The sequence below is a fragment of the Filicampus tigris genome, chromosome 1, assembly GCF_054856515.1.
Source record: "Filicampus tigris isolate MCC_2025a chromosome 1, RoL_Ftig_1.0, whole genome shotgun sequence".
In the NCBI taxonomy this organism is placed as follows: domain Eukaryota; kingdom Metazoa; phylum Chordata; class Actinopteri; order Syngnathiformes; family Syngnathidae; genus Filicampus; species Filicampus tigris.
In genome coordinates this window covers 19960722-19978665 of record NC_141217.1, presented here as the reverse complement: position 1 = coordinate 19978665, position 17944 = coordinate 19960722, and the positions used below count along the sequence as shown (strand labels likewise).

At 39.4% G+C, this 17944-nt stretch overlaps 1 protein-coding gene across 3 annotated transcripts in view; it reads left to right on the top strand.

The window, feature by feature from the left end:
- Positions 1-17944, top strand: part of LOC147153181 (regulator of G protein signaling 20-like) — a 45732-nt gene that overhangs the window by 12989 nt on the left and 14799 nt on the right. Inside the window, exons 1-2 of one of the 3 annotated variants that reach the window (XM_086025376.1) lie at positions 11081-11455; positions 14042-14211. In XM_086025376.1, coding sequence (XP_085881502.1) covers positions 11324-11455; positions 14042-14211 — 302 coding nt within the window. In that variant the 5' untranslated portion in view covers positions 11081-11323. Of the gene's footprint in view, positions 1-11080; positions 11456-14041; positions 14212-17944 lie in introns of those variants that run through there. The other 2 variants (XM_086025385.1, XM_086025394.1) reach the window with 2 other exon arrangements.

The window sequence follows — 17944 nt, the reverse complement described above, 5'->3', positions numbered from 1 at the left end:
TTCTAGTTTCTTTCTGAGTGTTTCTCCCTTCAACCTTCTCTTCAGCGGGTAAAATGCAGGCTCTATTGGGTTACGGTCTGGTGATTGACTTGGCCAGTGTTCCGCCACCCCCGATTAAGTCATTTGTTGTGTTGGCAGTGTGTTTTGGGTCCATATCTTGCTGCATGATGAGGCTTCTCGTAATTAGTTTGGATGCATTTTTCTGAAAATTGACAGACGAAGCGGTTTTGTAGATCTAAGACTTCATTCTGCTGTGACCATCATGAGTTGTATCGTTGTGCCTTTGCACTCCCAAGAATTCTTCAGGTCAGGTCTGTTAGCCAGGCAGAGTTACACGTCATGAATGTCCTGGTTGCAGGTGTCTTTATCAGTAACTCCTTCATTGGTTTTACACAGTCTGTTCTCTATTCTGCATAAACAGCAGTGAGTCGGAATAGGGGTAGGTCCCAAATATTCCACCATCAGTGGTAATATACAAGCTGTAACAGAGCTGCGACGATGTCTGTGAATGTCGGGACAACAAGTGTTGCACTGAAAGAAAAGACACAATGTCTGTGTGTTATACGTAACGTCACACCAGAAGCTCGCACTGACATCTTCACATATTGGCTATTTGTCTATTCCAGAAGGTACATTTTTGAAATAGTTTTTGAGCAATCCTGCTTAGAAATGGCAACAAACAAATAGTGACAATAGCATAACTCCCTGGAAGAAGTCTGTTCATTTCAGTACATTACAGTGCATAATAGTTTTAGATTGGATTTTGCATAGCCTATGTACAGTACAGTAATGATAACAAGACCAGACCATCATGTTAAACAAGCATGGCAGCCATTTTTTTTTTCTCAGATCTTTAGGACAGGGGCATCTAGTTACAATTAATCACATGTGATTTTCCACAACAACATGTTCCAGCATTGGTTTTTATTTTTGTGTCAACTAATGGACTTGATGAGTGACAAATATTCCACTAATCTTGGCCGCATGCTCTCGGCGTGGAAGGCGAGGTAATCACTTGAGGGCAAATTCCAAGAAAAGTGAAGGGTATCACTATCACCACTGGAAAGATGCTGTTGAACAACACTGCATCTACAAGCTTTTGTACGCTTAATATTTTGACTCTTATTTAGCAAAATATTGTCTACACAATATAAGAAACAGCTCCTGGTATTAGGTTCAAATTACAACCACGACGATTAAGGTATTTTGACATTTATAGCTCTTTGACCGCGATAATCAAAACCGACCAATATTATTCTTCTAAAGGCACAATTGTTGATGCCGCTCTTGAACTGCATCCGATGAAATTGTGCCATATGCTCGGCATTGGGAGGGTTATTTTGAAAATGTATTCCGATACAGTTACCTGTTAAAAAATGTAGTTAGTAATGTAATCCAAATACAGTGAATTAATGTAACTTGATTAATTTCAATTCCTTTCGGATTACTCCAACACCAAATACGCCCAAAAATATATAAAAATATATAAAATATATATATAAAAATGCAAATTGTGCACCATGCTGCGGAAATACTGTAGATAGATAGATAGATTGATAGATTGATAGATGAGATGAGAGGAGTTGTAACTGACATCAAACAAGACGTCATTTTACTTCATGAGACTTATTCCAAAAGAAGGATTAACCTCCAAAAGTTGCGTAGAAGAAAAATCTCGACCAAAAAAAGAAACACTATCCACGTTAATTGAAGTAAGTGTACTCACAATAAAAGTCAAGCGTCATAATACGGGTCATCACTTGTTGTCACAGTTACTACTAGATTGTATAATTGTTTTTGTTTTAACACACTATCAACAGTGGTCAACTTGTTTGTATTTATAATGGGATTCAAAACTTTAATATGAAGTATACAGTAGATAGGGAATGATTTTACTCAAGCTCACTTTGCCCTTTCTCTCTGTTGGTGTGTGCGTGTGTTTTTGTTGCATTTTGTGGGTGCCATGTTTGTCAACTAATGTTACTGTAACTTTCGTTCTGTCTAATTTTACACTCCCATATCCATTCACATCAATGCATGCTTTAACATCCTTACATTTTTGTGTGTGGTGTGCGTGGGTGTGAATTTATAAAGAAGAGGTTCGAGACCAAAAGGGGGATGACATGCATGTGCCCGGCCTGCTAACATCGCTGACGACTCGCACGCTGCCCCACCGGCCGCCCTCACGACATGACGGACATGCTGGTAACCATTTTCTTTCTTTTCAATGACTTGATTTGCACTTTTTTGTAGCACCCTTCCTTGTGTAAGCTTCATTTCTTATTGGACAAGTCAGTGTTCTAGACATTTCTAGCTACTGTATATCTCTCTATACATACACCCAACTACTGCAGCGACCCAGATTTAATTTGCGGCAGACAGATTTGGTGGAAAAGAGTGCTTTATCAGTGTATAAGTCTATTCTTACATTTTTATTTTCCAGTAGAAATTCACTGTTTTAATACGAATTACATGTTGGGAGAAAAAAAAAGGAAGAAACACCACCATGTGGTATGGCACAGCGCTTAATGTGGTGTTATCCGTGGGTATGACTAATCCACACAATCATAACACAATATCACCATGCCTTGTCATACGTTTCCACACTGTAAAGAACGATTTTGGAGGGTGGTAAATGTTACTTGTGAAAATCTTGTAAAATGTACCTGATTATTTTACTATTTATTTTTTATTTATTTATTTTTTGTGATTCCTACACCGCCTGTTATCATCAGTGACAAGCATTACCTAGAAAAATACAGCAAAATATGTCTACATGGTAAAAAAAACAACAACTATAGAATCTACTCAATAAATGTAAACTGCAAAAAATAACCTCTATAGGGTAGTGATTTACAGCCACTTTCATTGGGTAAATATTATATTTGTAAAATAAAATAAAAAGTAAAATATTTGGGGGAAAGAGTATCTTAATTAAAAAGCTATGAAATACATAAATTGAGTAGTTTATATTAGTTACATTTGTATTGTATTTGTATTTACTGCAATATAATGACGCAACGCATCAGCTTATCTGTGCCGCATGGCCAAGGTGGTAGAGTGGTCGATTTCCAACCTAAAGGTTGTGAGTTCACACCTCAGCCCTTGTGACCATGTCATTGTGTCCCTAAGCAAGATACTGATCCCCTAGTTTCTCCTGATGCTGTGTCATCTCATCAGTAGGTGAATGAGAAGACTGTTAAAGAGCTTTCACTAGTGAGTAAAAGTCCACTCACCATTTTACACGTATTATTGGATTTTGAGTAATAATTATATCAGAGCTGGGCATTTTACTAAAAATGGAGCGTTCGTTATTCGTCATCCGTCTGCAGCATGGGTACCCCTTCCGTCGTCTGTCATTCACCTTTTTTTCCAGGGGGAAAAAATAGTACCCGCCTATAGGGTGGTCTGCCTCTGATTTTAAACGGGCTTCCGTCAGTGAAAAAAAACAAAAAAAAACGACCATCCAATCATTGCGCCCTGTGTGCGGGGGCCCTCCCCCATCAGCGCACTGATTGGATGCTTGATTCTCCGACGAGGGCCACCAATCAGAAACAAGAAGGGCAGGGAAGACCTCTATATAAGCAGCGTGTCGACATTAGCGTTCTCAGTCAGACAAGCTGCTCGAAGGCACAAAGCTACATTTCCAGATTCCAGCCATACGAGCGGAACGCGCATTGAAGACACACTACAACATATCCATATTGTGGTACTCGGTGCACACAAAAAGCGCTACGGGCGACGAGGAACAATAGTGAGTTGTTTTTGCTTGGGGACCCAAAAGCTGTCCGATATTTGAACGGAAAGAGTGACTCACTGCTTTCACAGCGTGGTCCGTCACTCAAATATGTCCCACAAGCAACAACAACTCACTATTGTTTCCTCGCCGTGCTCGCCGCGGCCATCGAAGCCTCACCGCGAAAAGTAGACTAAAGACAGACAACAGACGAAAGACGGATTAAATACATGGGCTTTCGACTATGCTTAATCCGCCTATTTCATAATTTTACCCGTCATTCGTCAACAGTCAGCAAAACGGGCGTCCGTCGTAAGCGGATAGACGGACCGGCCCGTCACATAGACGGAATGCCCAGCTCTGATAATTATTAATTGATAATAATAGTAGTAGTACTAAACTCAAGAGTATGTTTACCTCAAATGTGCTTTTTACTGCTTGGTATGTTTCTGTCTTATACCTTCATCATAAACCCAGACAAGCATCAGTGTAAAAAGTAAACTATACCTCCATACATCTCCTGAGGACCAATATGGAATTAAAAAAAACAACAACAAAAAACATCTTCCAGAGGACCTATAGCTGCCCAACAAGGTGCCTGACACAAAGTTCAGCACCGAACAATGCAGCTACAAAACGCAGCAATTCCGGCCCCGGCCTTCCTATGTGGAGTTTGCATGTTCTCCCCATACACAATAATTCACCATCACAATAATTGATCAATTAATAGATTAATTGCTGCATCTCCAACGAACTCTAACGCTAAAGCAGTGAAAGCATTGACTGCCTTTAAAAACTATAACATGCAGAAGCCAAATTTGCATGAACTGATTTCTTTTTCCATGCTCTCCGTTTGCGGCTCATAAGTATGACAGATTATGTCACAAGACGATACACAGTACACAGAAATGTTTTCAAAGATGCTATACGGGGCGACTCAACATGGGCGGGGCTTATGAGTGCTTTTAGTGAGGTGAAATAATTAGATAAAGATGTGATTAGAGACAGTAAGGCGGTCTGGAACAAAATCGCCTTTAGGCCAAAGTTGGGTCGTTCCATGTGGATGTTCAGGAACTGTACTGTGTAAATGCATGCACTACCAAGTACTTTATATATGCTGCAACCATTTTCAGTTTACAAACCCGTCAATCAGAACCGTTCAGTTTTAAGTCTGGTTACTGTTTGTGCTTCACTATACTACTTTGTGGACCACTTCTGCCAGATCCAAGTGCGAACCCAAACATTTTTTTCAAGTATATGCTCTATGCAGGCTCACTATTTGAAACAAGGCATTCTGATAAATATTGCGTTTGTGGAATAAAGGGTTAATCCACCCGTTTTTAGCTATCTCAGGGGGAAGCCATTTTGTCACTTCTGTCAACTGAACATGACATCAAAGTTGCGCAGGGCTCAGATGACGACCAATCCTGGCTCAGCTTTGGAAAACAGGGGAGCTGTGATTCGTTGTTACCTGAGCCCTGAACAACATTGATGTCATTTTCAGTCGACAGAAGTGACAAAATGGCTGCCCCCCTGAGATGGTGAAAATGGGTGGATTTTGATATATTCTATTAATGCAATATTAATCATAATGTCGTTGTTCAAGTAGTGGGCCTGCTTAGAACATAATCTTGAAAAAAATATATTTGGGTTGACTTCCCACTTTAAGGGTAGCACTCAACATGTTACAGTACGTGGATGGTAGACAGTTTTGTCCAAACAAAAGTACACAGTGTATTTGTTCTGACATTTGGTCGCACTGGCATTTTAACCATCATACCAAAGGCAGGCAAGCAAAATGAAGTAGGGGGGGATGTAATTTGCACAACTTCCACAGTATTGCCAGTGTTTCCTTTGTTGGGCCAAGGAACCTGTTTTGCATCACAAAAATCTCATGGCACCACCAAACAAAACTGTCATAAAAAGTCAAGAAATAAAGGTGATCACATCACATTTACAATCAAATGAAAAACTTGTTGAGTGTGGGCCAATGTAATGAAACACAAAGATGGTACACTCGCAGGAAGCCGTGGCTTATTCTGTTGTACAAATGGCAACAAATGGATACACAGGTTTGTTGTACTACTGCCATCTAATGGAAGAGCATTTAATAGTTCTGCTTGTCACTATATGTCACTGGCATAGATACAGTAGATGAACAAAGATATATTTTGTAATTAATAAATAATAATTTTCACACAGATTAAATACAATTTTATATTTTCCTGCAGCAACCCTGCAGATCTCTCATGGCAGTGTGATGGAAATAAATAAATGAATTTGCTGCTACGTGCACACTTTTCAAGTAGAATGTAGTGTTTCTTCACAGTCCACATAATAGACTGCACATGTGAAAAATGTAATATTTTTATGGCAATTTCAAGTGATTCTACAGTTGCATATTGTGGGGTTAAAATACCATTATATCCATCAATATAATAACTGATCCACCAATAAATTCAAACCAGTTTATATTAAACAACATAGTGCGAGCTATATATCATGACGGTTAAGTGTAACTCATTTTTAATGAACAATGAGATAAGAACCGCAACAAAATGAATGTGAAAATTCATAAATCAAAATCCACCTATTCACTTTTTGTATGTGGAACCTATCTTCAGCTATTAGCTAAAACAAAAACAAAACAATTTCATTTTTTTGTGCTTCTTCTGAATTGTAGTGAGAATGACCCATAAATTCCAATTCAGTTCTTGAATTTGAATTGAGGTGGCCTGTTTGCCATCTCAACTCAAAGAAGAATTACAATTGACATTGAAAATAGAATTGAAATTCCATGAAGTCCAAATAAATTATTAATGCAACATCAAAGTGTATTTAATGAAGCTTTACAGAATATAAGAATACCATTTACATGAATTTCACTGAAATAATGTAAGGACTTTATGTACACAACCTTTTATTATAGTAAATAGTAAAGTGTAGTAATTGTTTTTGTAAATATTAAAAGCCTATTCAGTACAACAGATCATTAAAATGATAAAAACATTGTTTTAAGTATTTAATTAAATGGGAAAAAAAGGCAAACAGGGCACTGCTATAATTCCAAAGCAACAAGGATCAAAAGAAACCAAACTTTAACTTTGACTAATTACAACAAACCAACAAAGAAAGAAAGCGGGGAACTAAATAAAGATGAGACAGTGACGAACACCTGGACCAGACGCAAAGGGTTGGAGGGAGCTGATTGGCTAACACCAGGCATTGGGATGACAAGCACAGGTGGGCTCAATAACCTAAATGAGACAGACAGAAAGACAAAGGAACACAAGGAAAAAGTCAACAACTGACAAGAACTGAACGAAAGCCGTGAACTAAATACAAACAAATTGACGAAAACAATGAGGAATACCTGGACGAGACGCAAAGGGTTGGAGGGAGCTGATTGGCTAACACCAGGGACTGGAATGACAAGCACAGGTTTTACTCAATAACCTAATGAGACAGACACACAGACCAAGGAGCACAAGGAAAAACAATGAAACTTAAAGCGGAAGTCAACCCAAACATATTTTTTTCAAGAATATGTTCCCAGCAGGCCCACTAATTGAAACAGGGCATTCTGATTAATTTTGCGTTTGTGGAATACAAGTTAAGCAGCAAAATGAACTCTTTTTTAGCCATCTCTGGGGGGCGGCCATTTTGTCATCACAACTGCTCATAACGACCAATCACGGCTGACCTGTTTTCTGAATCTAAGCCGTGGTTGGTCGTTGTGAGTAGCTGTGATGTCATTTTCAGTCGACAGAAGACAAAATGGCCGCTCCCAGAGATGGCTAAAAACAAGTGAATTAACAGTGATTCCACAAACACAATACAGTATTTATCAGAATGCCCTGTTTCAACTTGTGGGCTTGCGTAGAACATATACTTGAAAAAAAATATGTAAAGACACACCTTGACATAATCTTTCCAAGATTAAAGAAATGGATACTTCATATTCATCTCTATACTTCCATTTGGAAGAAAAATCCCTTTCTCTGACCCTTACCCCCTCGAATAGCGGGGTTGTGCTATGCTCTATTGAATCCATCCCTTAGTTTTAGCTCCAAAAACACTTGCCAGATTTTTTATCTGTGGCCTTCGTCTTTTGTTCAGCTGATTGATGCTTTACAATGAATCGCCATGTTATGATGTCATGCTGTTTAGGTGATGGTCAACCTGACTGCAAAAAAAAAAAAAAAAAATTCACAACAGGCTTCATCTTTGCAAACTATACTGTGCTGAACTGGGCCGATTTTTTTAATGTCATCATGATGCCTGCAGTGTGAGTTTGTCTCAAATAAGCTTTGAGATGTTTCAAAAGAGCGAGGAACAAGTCGAGACTTGTATTAGCTGGAGTTGTCGGGGTGCAAATGCCGTGTCTGATTCATCAAGTTTCACAGCAAAACCAAAAGTGTCACAATCAACGCCATCCTCTGTACAACCTCCCCCCCCCCCCGACTCTATTTCCTGTCTGTTAACCCTCAACACTTTTTCACTACTTCCCTTCCTCCATCGCTCAATGAAGACATGCTGACTGTTGGAAGCCTTGCTAGTTTGGCGAAGAAGATGTTTGTTTTTTGGTTCCATGGTCAACATTGACTCGTCTTCTCTTTGGTGAGCTCTCCTGTTCGTATTTGTACAAGTGTAACACTTTAGGTTCTGGCTGACTTTGGTCCAGAACGGCGTCATTCTCGCGCTGATTGAATGCTTACTCTTAGTGTCAGCATGCATGCTGACACAGGTGCACTGCAAAGATTATCTCCCATTTGTTGTTAAAAAAATTATCGGTATGATTTTTTTTTTCCCCCCTCCATCTTTAAGTGTCAGCGAACGCGAGTTTTAGCAAGCCAAGTGATCTCATTGCCTTATTTGATTTCATTCTAAGAATTTCCCTTAATCACATTTGACCATTATTTGTTTTTGTATTTCTACAATGAATGCAGAAATGAAGCTGAAATGTTTTTTGGGGGCTAACTGGCACTCTGCATACAACTGGGATATAATGGATTTTTTGTTAACCCTGTAGTTAGTTTTTGTTTAATTTTGACTTTTGTTTTTTACATTCAGTTAGTTTTAGAGCAGATTTGTTTTTTGTTGTCGTTTTTTTCTCCAAAAATGCTTCATTTTAGTTTAGTTATGATTCGTTTTAGTACTATTTTTTTTTAAATGGATGGAGTATATGTCGTATGCAAGATTTTTAAAAAAAAGTCATTACTATTGTGTAATAACGATAGTACAACGCAAACATCTCAAACGACTGTTAGTTTTAGTTTATAAATGTAAAATGTAGTTTCAGTTAATGTTGTTTGTTCTTAAGCATTTTTATTTTTATTTCATTTCGTTCATGATCATGTTTTTCCAATTTTAGTTTTAGTTATTTCGTTTTCGAAAGTACAGTAACCTAGACGGATGGTGGAAGGTTGCGGTATTAAAAGTGCCATTCAAACACATTTGAAAAGAGGTCTGAAGAAGACTAATATGACTAGTATGAAAACGATTGGTATGGTCAGCAGTTAGTTTGCATGCATGTGTGTCATCTTTGTTTAGCTGACATCAGCAACTACTGGCCTGTCATACACATTCGCCGTTTCTGAATATCTGTGCATGTGAAGGAGAATCGTTTTGACAACAATGCCAACTGTAGCCTACGTAGAACAAAAGGAGGACAACTTTTTTGGTTGCACACATGTAAAGATTCTGTAAGTCTACTATAGCTGTACCTGTGGGATGGTTTTAGTTTAGGTTTATTTGAGTTTGTATGTAATAATTAGTATACGTGTGTGTGTGTGTGTGTGTGTGTGCTTGTGTACAGGAAACTTTTAAAGGTGGGTGTAAAGTAGATGTAATGCAATGTTCAACATGTTTGGGCAGGTTTTTGCCCATGTTCCTCAACTAAACCGGGGGTCTGAACCACTGGAAGGCACCTGTGGAGGGTTTGAGCGAGGGCCAAGAAAACCACTGAAATGTGAACAAGTACAGCCATGAATATTTTTTTTTCCTTTAGACAAAAGAAACATTTTTTTGAATAAAAATTAAAGACCCTGTCAAGTGAGTCCAGGGATTTGTTTTTAAACACGTTGTTGGTAGCTAACATAAAGCTTACAAAACTGAGAATTATGTAGCTATACTTTTGAACTACTTTTCACCATTTCAGTTTTCCAATTTTTTGGGACATGCCTAAAATTTTACCCAGTGAATGAAAAACTTGGGTCTCGCTTGATTCCCCACCTTGAGAATTACTTTCATTTCTACCATTACAGCCTGCGTTTAGCTAGCTAGCTTTGTAGGAATGGGTGCCTCTCACATTTCAACTCGTATAATACCGAATCCTGGTACCTGCGAATCGATACTGGTACTCAGCGGTAGGCCCTTAGTGTTCTTGAAAAACAACTGCACAAGGAATGAAGATAGTAAACACTACTACGATTACTATACTTTGTAATTTGTAATACTTTATTTCTTGTTTGTATTATTTATGCTTTGTTATTATTTGTGAAAAGTGACACTGATTTATTTTTATTTAACTCTGTTTTGCATATTTGGTTTTAAGAATAATAAGAATAAGAAGGCCTTTATTGATCCCACAGTGGGGACATTTTCAGTGTTACAGCAGCAAAGATATAGGTCACACAGAGACGGCGGCATATGTGGCCATTAATGTATAACATTAACGGCAAACATTCAGAATCAAACCTATGTAAATATATGCAGTAACTATATGTATATATACATGCATATACACACCAACATACATATAAAGTATGAAGAAACACTCAATTTAGCCTGTACATAGTACAGAGGAAAAATAAAGTAAGTGACATTGCTGCAGTGCTGCAGGGAAATATAAGGAACAGCATTGGATAAAAATAAAACTAGACTAACAGCAGTGGGGAATGTTGAGTATTGCACAATATAAGCTCAGGTGCTGGAGCACCTGTTTGTCAAAGTTGTTAAATGATTAAATAACTTAACATTTTTTACCACAAACACACACAAAAGTACCAAAAATTGGTATTGTTGAGTACCATTATCAGATTTGCAGGTACCAGGAATCGGTATTGCACCAATTTAAATGTGAAAGGTACCCAACCCAACACCAACAGGACAGCTGTGTCCCTCAGTCGGTCCATAGGATGCGTGTACTACAGGTGATAAAATCTCAAACTGAAGTTTGCGTTAAAATCTACCACTTCTAAAATCATACGGTGTATACCTACCTTTGTTTAAACATAAAAATTCCAGCCTGTATGTTAAACTGTTTTTCACCCTCTGAAGTTTTGTGAGCAACTCTTGGGATTTTTTTTTCCACCCTCTGATGTTTTGTGAGCAACTCTTGGGATTTTTTTTTTTTTTTTTACATTTTGATGTCACTGGAAATGATAACATATCTATTGACGTACGTATCTACAGTCATGACAACGAAATGCGACAAATCTGTTTCCTTCCTACTTTCTCCTTGATTTGGCAACTGACAACCTCTGTCCCTCCCACCCATTGAGACTGAAACACACTTGTGCAGATGCTTGTTGGCAGGCAAGCAGGAAGATTAACCACCACTAATAAGTGAAATTAATATTTTAAATGAACTTAATTACTAAAGACCTACCTTGTGTGTCTGTGTGTGTGTGTGTGTGTCAAGCTGTGAGGAACGGGGCAGAAAAACATTTGGGAAGTTGGGAAACAATAACTTCTCTGACCTGTGACCACAAAAAGGTACGAATGCCATCCATCCATTGATTTTCTTGACCGCTTATCCTCAGTCGAGTCGCGGGTGTGCTAGAGCCGATCCTAGGTGACTTCGGGCCAGAGGCGGGGTACATCCTGGGCTGGATGCCAGCCAATCGCAGCACAAACAAGCAATGAATGAAATAATGACTTTTAAATACACATTTGCACATGCATCATTAGATATTCGGTTTATTGTGGAGTCTCGAAGTTATAATTAACATTTTGACATTCTTTGCTGTTATACAGATGGAAAAATTAGTCAACAGCAGTTAATTTGAAGATGTAAAACTATAGAATAATCATTCTTTACTCCACAATTGACGGTCTGTTGCGATGGTGATTTGCCTCACATTGAATCTCCTTTTCAAGCACTTTTAACATTTTATTGCAAAAACAATAATACTGTATAATAAGAGACAATGCATTTGGTGAAGCAGTAGTCTTTTACTGAATTTAAGTGTTGCAAGAAAAAATAGTTTCAATTACGGATGTAACGATTCACTGAAGCCTCGATTCGATTTTCGATTTTAAAACCTGGTTGAAGACACATTTCTTTTCTCTGGCTTTTGATCACACCTGAAATTTTCGGCTCTTTCCCGGTGTCAATTGTGTATAGTGTTTTATGTTAATATATTGGCTTTACTTATTTATATTTGTGTTTATATTTTATATATTATTTATTTATATCTATATTTATTAATACGTGTATCACAGCCTTTTATTGTTTTTTTTTTAAATTTATTGTATTGTTTGTAAAGTGCTTTGTTACAGCTCCAGCTGTTGAAATGAAATGCGCTATAAAAATAACATTGTATTGTATTATATCGTATATTTTTTGCCATCCAAATTGTTGTCGTTTTAGTCTATTTTTAGCTGACGAAATACCATAAGATTAGAGATGACGGAAACTGCAGGAGATTTAGTCGGCCAAAATAAAAAGTGTGTAATGTAAACTTTGGCTTTAGCTCTCTGAACGCCATTCCGTTCACCCTAGATCAGCGGTCCTCAAAGTGTGGTGCTAGTACCACCAGTGATACGAGGGCGCCCTCTAGTGGTATATTTATATATCTGACCTTTAATGACGACTTGGCCGCATGATTTTGAACCCATAATCAACAGACCTGCAGGTCAGAGCACACGCCAAGTCACGTGAAGTCAATGGATTTGTCTCAAGACTTCTCAGACAGGATTGTCCCGAGGCAATATCTGGGAAGGGTGAAGAAAAAAAAAATGTTGCTTTGAAGGTCCCATTCAGTACAGTGACCGCTAACATCCATAAATAGAAAAGGTTTGGAACCACTCGTGCTATCGTGTTTATCAGTTCCCAAATAGTTGCACTGCAGTTTCAGATATTTTTTTTTACCCCTGTACTGAACACATGCCCTACTGTGTCACCGATTATTCAGCAAGTTCGAGATCATGCCACATCTAGATGCAATAAAAAGACATGTCAGCTATTAGAATTTATTGTGAGGCAATGATATAAAGACTATCACGCAGAGGTGGCAAAGCCAGGTCCAGAAAAAAAAAATATGCCATAGTTTGGCTTTAGACACAGGTACATCTACTCAACTGGCAGGTAAACGAGCTTCATGAGTAGAAGCAGCTGTGGCTAAAGATAAACTGTGACAGGGTTTTTAATCTGGACCGAAATTTGCCACATCTACTATCGTGTGTGCATGCACAAAATAGGCTCCAACAGGTTCTGGGTGTGTCAAAAATCTTGATAGCAATGAAGTTGAACCCATATTTTTTGAGTGGGTGGCTGTGTGCTCGAACGTGTGTGATTACAAAGTCTTTCTAATGTAATCACACTTAATCAGATTATTTAGCGAAAGCAAATCCTGTTAGACGCACACACATTTGGTCACTCCACAAAACATGGACAGAAAAGCAATGTAGTTCTTTCCTCACTGAAAGCCATTTCATTTTGAGTCACTTAACTTAAAATTTGGGAAATGGATCTTATTAAGTCCACTTTCTCTGCGTTATCACCCTAAACCGACTGCTAACCACAAACGCACGCCCACCACGAACACACACACACACACACACAAAAGAGTCAAACATAAGCAGAAAAACCCTTCAACTTTTCTATGTGTGTCTGTATGCGCGTGTTCACTTGTGTGCGATCACAGCTCAATCACATGATTCATCACACTGTCTTTCTCTCACTTCCTCTTCGCAACATGTCTCCAATCTTCCCTAGCATTTCCTCTGGTGTTCTACAGTTAATATTTCTTATATTTGATCCAACACCATGTTATTCATGGTATGAGAGTAGTGGCCACTATTCGAGAAAGTGCAGAATCTTCCAATTTTGTGTCAGAATCAGAATTGTCTTTATTGGCTAGGTATGTAAACACACAAGAAATGTATCTCAGGTAGTGTGAGACAGACTAGTATTGCCGTAACAAGCATCAAAAAACAAATGGAACATTAAGGACAAGACGCATGAGTACAGAGAGTGTTTACGGAATGTAAGGGAAAGCTAACATCACTTAACATGCTTGTATTGGAAAGCTGGATGTTCGTAAGTCCGAATGTATGACAAGGTCTCTGTTTGTGTAGTACACAGGTCCGGTCCCGGCCGAGCGAGAGGGTGAGCTGGCCATGGGGTTGGGTCGCAGCGAAACCTCGCCGCTGAGTGGGCCAGCGGTTCAAGGCCTGAACACGACCCAGAATTCCCAGCGGCCGAGCGCCTGCTGCTTCTGCTGGTGCTGCTGTTGCAGCTGCTCATGGTAGGACACAAAAATGTACACAGCATTTTTTTATGAACCAATCAGACATATGTGACTGAATGAATTTTGAACATTGGTGTTTTATTGTTTAACTCAATGACACGCAAAGAACGGCAAAGCGTGCTCCCTCTAGTGGACCGTAAAAGAATCGCAGCCGAAGTTCAGTTTAGTTGTATTTAACTTGAATTCAATTGTGGAATAAGTGTTAATGCACTTGTTTTTAGCCATCTGTGACGTCGGCCATTTTGTCGTCTGTCGACTGAAAATGACATCACAACTGCTCATGCCTGGCCTGTTTTCTGAATCTGAGCCGTGATTGGTCATTGTGAGCTTTTGTGATGTCATTTTCAATCGACAGAAGACAAAATGGCCGCCGTCACAGATGGCTAAAAACGAGTGCATTTTGCTGCTTAACTTATATTCCACAAACTCTAAATTAATCAGAATGCCGTGTTTCAATTAGTGGGCCTGCTGGGAACATATTCTTGAAAAAAATATTTAATATATTGATATATTAATTGATTAATATATTTAATAAGCTTTTTTTTTTTTACAGAATCCGTTTTATGCAGGCCCACTAGTCGAAGTACGGCATTCTGATTAATATTGCGTTTGTGGAATGTAAGTTAAGCAGCAAAATGCACCCACTTTTAGCCATCTCAGAGGTCGGCCATTTTGTCACTTCTGTTGACTGAAGATGACATCGAAGATGACGGCTCACCTGTTTTCTGAAGCTGAGCCATGATCAAAGCCCTGAGCAACTTCATTGTCATCTTCAGTCGACAGAAGTGACCAGATGGCCACCCCCTCAGTGAGCGAAATTTTGCTGCTTAACACATATTCCACAAAAGGCAATATTAACCCTTGTGAGCCTGCATAGAACATATCCTGGAAAAATATATGTTTGGGTGGAATTCCTCTCCAAGCAAAGCTTATGTTCAAACTGTGCATTTTGTTACAGGAGCTTACAATAATATTAAATATACTTTTTAATAATAAGAGCTCAATTAAGAAGAAGAATAAAACCTCTCACTTTGATTAACACCGAGGCTTGTTGTTGGTCACGAGAGAAGTGTTTTCATGGTTGGACCCTAGCTGGAAACCCTAACCCTAATTTTAAACCCTAGCTGGAAACCCTAACCCTAGTTTGAAACCCTAGCTGGAAACCCTAACCCTAGTTTGAAACCCTAGCTGGAAAACCTAACCCTAATTTGAAACCCTATGTGGAAACCCTAACCCGAGTTTGAAACCCTAACCCTAGTTTGAAACCCTAGCTGGAAACCCTAACCCTAGTTTGAAACCCTAGTTTGAAACCCTAACCCTAATTTTAAACCCTAGCTGGAAACCCTAACCCTAGTTTGAAACCCTAGCTGGAAACCCTAACCCTAGTTTGAAACCCTAGCTGGAAACCCTAACCCTAATTTGAAACCCTATGTGGAAACCCTAACCCTAGTTTGAAACCCTAACCCTAGTTTGAAACCCTAACTGAAAACCCTAGCTGGAAAACCTAACCCTAGTTTGAAACCCTAGCTGGAAACCCTAACCGTAGTTTGAAACCCTAGCTGGAAACCCTAACCCTAGTTTGAAACCCTAGCTGTAAACCCTAGCTGGAACCCCTAACCCTAGTTTGAAACCCTAGCTGGGAACCCTAACCCTAGTTTGAAACCCTAGCTGGAAACCCTAACCCTAGTTTGAAACCCTAGCTGGAAACCCTAACCCTAGTTTGAAACCCTATATGGAAACCCTAACCCTAGTTTGAAACCCTATGTGGAAACCCTAACCCTAATTTTAAACCCTAGCTGGAAACCCTAACCCTAGTTTGAAACCCTAGCTGGAAACCCTAACCCTAGTTTGAAACCCTAGCTGGAAACCCTAACCCTAGTTTGAAACCCTATATGGAAACCCTAACCCTAGTTTGAAACCCTAGCTGGAAACCCTAACCCTAATTTTAAACCCTAGCTTGAAACCCTAACCCTAGTTTGAAACCCTAGCTGTAAACCCTAGCTGGAACCCCTAACCCTAGTTTGAAACCCTAGCTGGAAACCCTAACCCTAATTTGAAACCCTATGTGGAAACCCTAACCCTTGTTTGAAACCCTAACCCTAGTTTGAAACCCTAACTGAAAACCCTAGCTGGAAACCCTAACCCTAATTTGAAACCCTATGTGGAAACCCTAACCCTAGTTTGAAACCCTAGCTGAAAACCCTAACCCTTGTTTGAAACCCTAACCCTAGTTTGAAACCCTAGCTGGAAACCCTAACCCTAGTTTGAAACCCTAGTTTGAAACCCTAACCCTAATTTTAAACCCTAGCTGGAAACCCTAACCCTAATTTGAAACCCTATGTGGCAACCCTAACCCTAGTTTGAAACCCTATATGGAAACCCTAACCCTAGTTTGAAACCCTAGCTGGAAACCCTAACCCTAATTTTAAACCCTAGCTTGAAACCCTAACCCTAGTTTGAAACCCTAGCTGTAAACCCTAGCTGGAACCCCTAACCCTAGTTTAAAACCCTAGCTGAAAACCCTAACCCTAGTTTGAAACCCTAGCTGGAAACCCTAACCCTAATTTGAAACCCTATGTGGAAACCCTAACCCTAGTTTGAAACCCTAACCCTAGTTTGAAACCCTAGTTTGAAACCCTAACCCTAATTTTAAACCCTAGCTGGAAAACCTAACCCTAGTTTGAAACCCTATGTGGAAACCCTAACCCTAGCTGGAAACCCTAACCCTAATTTGAAACCCTATGTGGAAACCCTAACCCTAGTTTGAAACCCTAACCCTAGTTTGAAACCCTAGCTGGAAACCCTAACCCTAATTTGAAACCCTATGTGGAAACCCTAACCCTAGCTGAAAACCCTAACCCTAATTTGAAACCCTAGCTGGAAACCCTTGCTGGAAACCCTAACTGAAAACCCTAGCTGGAAACCCTAACCCTAATTTGAAACCCTAGCTGGAAACCCTAACCCTAATTTGAAACCCTAGCTGGAAACCCTAACCCTAGCTGGAAACCCTAACCCTAGTTTGAAACCCTAGCTGGAAACCCTAACTGAAAACCCTAGCTGGAAACCCTAACCCTAGTTTGAAACCCTAGCTGGAAACCCTAACCCTAATTTTAAACCCTAGCTTGAAACCCTAACCCTAGTTTGAAACCCTAGCTGTAAACCCTAGCTGGAACCCCTAACCCTAGTTTGAAACCCTAGCTGGAAACCCTAACCCTAATTTGAAACCCTATGTGGAAACCCTAACCCTAGTTTGAAACCCTAGCTGAAAACCCTAACCCTTGTTTGAAACCCTAACCCTAGTTTGAAACCCTAGCTGGAAACCCTAACCCTAATTTTAAACCCTAGCTGGAAACCCTAACCCTAATTTGAAACCCTATGTGGAAACCCTAACCCTAGTTTGAAACCCTATATGGAAACCCTAACCCTAATTTGAAACCCTATGTGGAAACCCTAACCCTAGTTTGAAACCCTATATGGAAACCCTAACCCTAGTTTGAAACCCTAGCTGGAAACCCTAACCCTAATTTTAAACCCTAGCTTGAAACCCTAACCCTAGTTTGAAACCCTAGCTGTAAACCCTAGCTGGAACCCCTAACCCTAGTTTGAAACCCTAGCTGAAAACCCTAACCCTAGTTTGAAACCCTAGCTGGAAACCCTAACCCTAGTTTGAAACCCTAGCTGGAAACCCTAACTGAAAACCCTAGCTGGAAACCCTAACCCTAGTTTGAAA